A 7,357-nucleotide genomic window follows, 5' to 3' on the forward strand; every position below is an offset into this window, starting at 1 on the left:
GTGCCCATGCACGATATCAATATTATTGACAATAGTAGTGAAAAAAACCCGGGATCATTTCATCTCCGGAAATGACAAATGCGCGATGCAATTTCTCCGACGCAGCGCCTATCTATCACAATTGTGCAAGTGTTGCCGATCCATAATAAAAAATCTAAATATTTTGATTGCCTCAATATCATCAAACGCGATCAATGTAATTGACAATATAAAATATTGACAATACAGTTGAAAATATAGTTGATCGTGTATGCGCCGCTTTAACAACAAAATGTTTTAGTCTGAGACTTAAAGAAGCTGAACCTCTAATCCAATATTATCTATAATGTTTGAAACACGAATTAGAATTCAATATTGGTCTATTTCAATCAATATTAAAGTAGCCAAGTCTCTAACTCAAAGTCTTAGCGGGAAAAGATGGGCTTCTAAAATCCAATATTTAAGACAAAATAAACATTTTACCAGTGTTACACGAATCGTGTATCATAATGCGTTTCAATGCCATTTGTAACAACGGACTCGAAGAACGAGGCTAGACATATTCTACAAGTCATGTTAAACAGTGATGGCATATTCTTATCTAGAGAGCATGCGCAATAAATACTATCGGTGTAGAGTGGATTAACCAGATGCTAGAGATTGCCATTCGATTGAGATTTCTGGCGTATTTCGTCGAACATAACTGATTTGAAATTAGAGTAAAATCGGAAATGATTGAATGTATATCAGTTTATATACATTCATATTACATTATTATATACCTTGCGACCCATTTGTGTCAGTTTCTAGGTCCCAAATATTAGCGATTTAGCCCTTTAATGTTGTTATTTCACCGTTCAAATATGGGATCCTCACATCCAACATTTAAGAGTACATTTTAAATTCAATACACGATTACGTGTACTCTTTGGCTTCAGGCGCTATCACACATGATATTGCAATTGCAGAAGTAATTAAAATTGGCCAATATTCATAAATTAAAAAATAAATAACGTGTAGAATGAATTATGCAAGCGCAAATACCTGCCGTTCAATTTGGACTGTTTAAGTAACCGAATTCCGTTGATTAGAAATAACAATAAAATGAAAATCACTCTATATTCATATTACATTAATATGTGCTTTTAAAACCCTTTTTGTATATTTTAAGGTTCCAACGAATGGAGCTATACGCCCTTTAATGTACTATTTGCATCACTTTAATGTGTGATCTGCTGCAGGGTTCGGCTTAAACTCAACATAAAACGCTATTGATTGAGCCATCGCATTAAAATGATGAATTCAACATTGTCAACATGGCGAGTTGAAACGGTCTTTAAATTTAAATTATTGTAAGGTGTAAGTGCATTCATCTTACGTCAGGACGTACTATTTCCCTTTTATAAACAAATTTATATGCAAAGGAAATATTTCAAACCTTCACAAAGCGTAACAACAAGCAAGCTGTAATTACACCGACCTCAAATCAACTGTATGAAAGGATCTATTTCCTGCTGATATTCACGGTAAGTCGTGTTTATGGGTAAAATAAATATCTGACAAAACGAAAGATTATTTTATATAATATTTATCAAAATTAGATACCACAAATACTTTTTCCTACACTTTCAGATAATAGGGGACCATGAATCAAAAATATATTTAAAAACATCTAAAAACAACTGTAGTCATATTTCAAAATAATACAAATGGCAGTTTGTTAGTTTGTTCATTAGCCCAGTCGGTGCAGAGCGATAGGATGCTAAATCCCATTTTATTTGTTTGTTGTGGTGTTTGTAGCATGCTTCTGGCTCGTGGATTTGTCAAACGATCTATAATCGATTGAAAAATAATCTTTTTCGCACTTATGTGTTCTAAATATGCTATCCAAATGATGATATATTTTTCTCGCAGTCGGCATCTCCAAGCTAATTGGGGGAGGTGGTAAAATATACCTCGTCTGTCAGTGGGGTGGGGATAGGGGTTTTTGGTCCTAACCCTGCCTTTGGGCCTGACAGTTTATCAGAATGATTTTCCAATTCAGCGTGAGGTTCATGACGAAGTCTTTCAATATTCGGCGTTCCGCGCCCGTCCGTTCCAGAATTACCCAACCCCACTCATTTTGACGAAAACCTTTTGAACGGACAGAAGCTACAGTTTGTAACGCATTTTTATTCCCCCAAAGAATGGCCTGCAGCATTTGGGACACGAGAGGTCGATTCCAATCTATATTTTTTCCAAATTTGGTGTGAAGTATCGGGGTCATGAGATGAAGAACCCTCTCTATATTCAGCCTTCCCTTTCAGTGTTACCCCCCTTTACCCAAAATCCTGTGAACGCGATAGAGTCTATTCTATCGGTATGCACCTTCCTTTTCGGGGTTACCCCCACCCCCTTATCTTCACTGGTCGTCAGCTGTTAATTGATCCTTATAGGTAAAGATCCATTTTGGGCTAAGATTTTTGAATACGAGGTAAAAATTAATCTTGCTGAAATTGATAATGGCGTTTTGTTAAGCACGATATAGAAATTCATTAACTATATCAATACATTGAAATTTAATTTGATTTTATTTTCAGATGGGCTTGAAATCATTTGTATTAATTATAACCGTGTTGCATCTTGGGGTACATGGTATTTCTGGACATCGTTGTGGACCGTGTGATTGTCGGGAAGAAAATGGTGTCTTCATAGCTAACTGTTCCAGCAGAGGTTTAACAAATATTTCTTCAGATATACCCGATTGGACCAATCATTTAATCATGGCGAATAACAGTTTATACAACATTATAGATAACTTTACCAGATTTTACAACTTAACATATCTCAACATCTCGTCTTGTCAGATATCGAGTATTGGAAGCACTTCATTAATTAATTTAAAATTATTAGACACATTAGACATTAGTGAGAACACGGAGTTAGGATTTTACTCATTGGGTATCGCAATGAATGGACTGACATCTCTCCGAGTTCTTATAGCAAACAGTTTAGTTCATCCTTATGCCGTATGTGTTTGCATTTCTAAAGAAATGCTCCAACATCTTAACCAAACCAGGCTTAAAGAGATTCATGTTAACAATAACCGAATCGAAATTTTTGAACCCGGTGCACTTCAATATTTACCACAATCAATTGAAAAGGTTTCAGCAAAAAACAATAGATTTACCATAGGACAGTATTTGGCAGATGTTGCTCATCTTATAAACTTAGAAGAATTGGATTTGAGTGGCAATTTGCAGGAACCAAACATTTATAGTACTATACCTTTAATGGATTGGGTGCTTATTCAGGAGGCATGTGATACATCTACCAACTCTGATAAAGAAAAGCTACGCTTTCCTCCTAACCTGAAAATTTTAAATATGAAATTTTCAGCTCTCGCCTACTATGTTACTAAAATTGATCTTGGTACAAACTCTATTCAAAATGTCTCCTTGAGGGGCAATATCTTGTCAAAGTGGGAGGGACCCGTATTAAATGTCGAAAATATTCGCCATTTAGATCTTTCTCAAAACCTTTGTTTCTGGATAAATTCGGATTTCTTTTCGAATTTTTCTTCCTTGGAAACATTAGATATGGCTCAAAATAGTTTACAAATCGTGATAGCTGGTGACAAGAACGGTTCGGTATTTGAAACACTGAATAAATTACAATATCTGAATCTGAAAGAAACCTATTTAATATACTTACCCGAAAAAATATTCAAGGGTTTAAAAAACTGTCAGGTATTGGATCTGAGTAGAAATTTAATACGTAGCGAAAATCTATTCATATCTCTTCAACACATGAACCATCTCAAATATATAAATTTTACTTTCAATCATATTCAATGGTTTAGCTCTGAGTTTATGAACGAACTAGAAAAAGTTGGCAAGAAAAGTGGAAATTTAACTATTGACCTCAGAGAAAACCCGTTATTTTGTAATTGCAGAAATTTAGCTTTCCTCAAATGGCTTAATTCAACACCTTATGTGCAGTTTCAATACTTTGAACAGTATTTGTGTATTTTCACAGACGGAACCCCGATATATTTCAATCAGTCGAATTTAATTTTCACTAAGTTATCCCAAAAATGTGACACTGTAATGGATCAGATAATGTCTTGTTTATTTGCAACAATTTTGGTTTTAAGTTTTGTTTTTTTGGCTATTTTCTACAAATTTAGATGGAAATTACGATATTTGTATTATGCAGCCAAAAGTTCCAGAAGGTTGAATTTCCATCATGACGTCTTTGAATTTGATGCCTTTATTTCCTATTCGGAAGATGCCAGATTATTTGTGGATCAAACAATGAGATTAAAAGTTGAAGAAGAAGCTGGATTGAAACTTTGTCTTCATAACAGAGATTTTCTTCCTTCCTTGCCGATTGCTGAAGGTATAGTTACTGCTGTTAAGACGAGTAGAAAGACAGTTCTTGTTATGAGTCCAGATTTTATTAAAAGTTACTGGTGTCTGTATGAAATGAATATGGCAGATATGGAAAGTCAACATACTGGACGAGATGTGTTATTAATATTATTATATAAACATATTAAATATGATAAAATACCATCAACTGTCATGTATCAGATCAAATCACATACTTATATTGAATATCCTAATACAGACGATGATTCAGAGGAGATGGATATATTTTGGGATAATTTTTCAAGGGCGATTCAATGTCTATAGATCGCCAATCCTCTAAATACAAAAGTGGATTATAAAAGAGTTAGTGTGGCATTTGTTCGCTGCTTATTATACTGTATATAAAATGTGAAACTATTAGTTAAATGTATATTTTGTGTTTTGCGAATTTTCTTCATTAAATATCTGCTTTATTATACTGTATATAAAATATGAAATTATATTTTGGGTTAAATTTACATTTTGTGTTTTATAAATTTTATATTTTATTCATTAAATATCTGCTTGTGTTTCTTATATCTCAATATTCATGGTGACTCAGTCGGTATGTTGCTGGCCCGCCACCAACCAGGGGGTTTCAGCGGGGTGTTGACCAAGAAAGTTTATAAGCATTTCCCAACTTGGATTCTCCTTTTTTATGGTGCAGAGAGCCGTGCTGGCTCAGTGAGTAAGACCTGGAGGTCCGGTGTTGGCCCACAAAGTTCATCGTCATTTTCCGGTGTGGTTCCCCCTTGTCAGTGGAGCAGGACATAGGGCCTGGCAACGAAAACCCGAGGCACCGTGTAAATATTGGCGTGCACGTAACAGATCCCTTTGCCGTTGGAATTCGATATAAGAGTAGGGTGTAGCGCCTGTGTCCGGTCAAATTTGTTTTCTCTTGCACACTGCATGACGTATGCCCATCTTCATTAGCCAAGTCGGAACAGAACAGTAGGCCGTAGCGCCACTTTCCGAGCAATATTACCCTTACAGCACACTGTATGGTGCAAGTAAGACGTTAAACCCCATTTCGTTTCATGTCTTTTAACATTTATTACAAAGTAAAACGGGAAACCAAAATTAAACTAAAATTGAAATATGTTAAAGAGTTCAAGTTCTTTTAACAGAGACCAAACACTGTTCATAAAATGGCAAAGGGGATTAGAATCTATTTACACAAATTCTGTGTTGAAGTATATATTGTTCGGTTGTAGCCTTCTACTCCTTCCATATAAACACACAAATTATTCAGCATTTGAATTTGGTTTCTGGGTATTCCCACGATCGCATCTTGTTGTTTTTCGAGGAAAACACAATCACGTTAACAGGAAAACGAAATCATGTCAACAGGAAAATTTGGTACATGAACTTTGTCAAGGATAAATAAATCATAACCATTGGCAATTATGTCACGTGAATGTTATTTCAGAAAGATTTTCCTATTGGACAACAATGACATATTGCAGCAACTATGTTTTCATACTTCAATTTTTTATTTTATGTTTAAAGGAGGCAGGCTGATCAAACCATATAGGGGACTTTGTGATTTTTTTTCTCAAAAAGGGGCCCCATTTTGAATTTGACTTTCTGGCGAATTCGCCGTCACCTTTAGGGGTGGGGGATACCCAATCTCATTGAATTCAGCGAGTCGTATTCTTATAAAAACCAACCTTCAAACCGAAGTCCAAGATAATTTACACCCAACTAAATAACCAGAAAATGTATGGGGACAAATATTAGAACTGCAGTGGCCAAAAAGATAAAAACAAGCGACTTTAAGGAACTTTGAACGCTTTGACTATAAACAATTAAACAAGGCAGATTTTTACCAACTTCGTACCATTTTATAGATGATTGGTCCTCTTCCATTTTGTTGTCGGAATTTGGGGTATCTACCGTTAGGGAAATAGATATGGTCGCAGCAGACTTAAACAACCATGATTATAATAGTAACTATCTTTAAATAAAAACTATATCAGATGAAATCTTTCCTCTGTATATGATATCCCTTTCAACACCCTTATATAATTAAAGGATTTCATTGAATAAACATTATTTATAGGTCACCTTAAAGATGTAATATGTAAGATTTAGATAAAGAGCTGACAGTTCTCGCTATAATAGCTACAAAAATAGATAATGTAAAAGGGAATGTTTAAATTTTCAGTTAATTGCATCATTCTGGGCGGAGTTAGAGCTGTGCGCGTTGTATCAGAAAGTGTGTCATTGAGTCAATGTCGTGGTTTCGATTCTCCGCTTTTACGTGACAAGGAGTAGGGTTGCCTGTCCAGCCTCGTGGGATTTCCCCGGGTTCCACTGCTAAAGACCCCTAGGCGCAATCGAATTATTGAAATAAAATTGAACCACATGTTAGTCCCGAAATGAACTACTTTATGTCGAGTGGACGTTATACTCTTTCTCTCTCTCTCTGAATGTCAAAACGTGAACAAAATAACTTTGAAAAACCCGTCCGCAATCTACGATCTGCAAATAATGTTGATATTCAAGCGAGTTCTGATCAACATTCACAGAGTTTGAAAAACATGCATCGATAACGTGGTACGAGAAGGGCTACACGTGGATTTTCTATTAAAGTGACTAGACGTCACTGCTTTGGCTCATTTTATTAGTTTTTATATGATTTTGAGTTTCACTATCGACAGTCTAGTCGTTAAAATGAAAACTATTTTACTCCATCTGGGCTAATGAAGACGGGCATACGCCATACAGTGTGCTATGAGTAAAATTTTGCCCGGGCAGCGGCACTATATGGCCTACCCTTATATAGAATTCCAACTGCCAAGAAATCTTTTACGTGCACGCCAATATATACACGGAACCTCGGGTTTTCGTCCCATCTGAACGACTAGACAGCTGTCCTTGTCAGACCCCCCTGTCCTGCACCACAAAATTAAAACTATACTTGACCTATATCAAAGAGGTACAGCTCCTTTAACATAGATCATAAAATCTTAAATTATCCTTGT

At 35.6% G+C, this 7,357-nt stretch overlaps 1 protein-coding gene across 1 annotated transcript; it reads left to right on the top strand.

The window, feature by feature from the left end:
• Window positions 1-1,367: 1,367 nt before the first annotated feature.
• LOC126811887 (toll-like receptor 4) lies at window positions 1,368-4,845 on the top strand. The gene is made up of 2 exons (XM_050537915.2): window positions 1,368-1,505; window positions 2,559-4,845. Exon 2 carries the CDS (start codon window positions 2,559-2,561, stop codon window positions 4,653-4,655), a length of 2,097 nt encoding a protein of 698 aa, XP_050393872.1. The 5' UTR covers window positions 1,368-1,505; the 3' UTR covers window positions 4,656-4,845.
• The last annotated feature ends 2,512 nt before the right edge of the window (window positions 4,846-7,357 follow it).

The sequence above is a fragment of the Patella vulgata genome, chromosome 2 (assembly GCF_932274485.2).
Source record: "Patella vulgata chromosome 2, xgPatVulg1.2, whole genome shotgun sequence".
Lineage (NCBI taxonomy): Eukaryota > Metazoa > Mollusca > Gastropoda > Patellidae > Patella > Patella vulgata.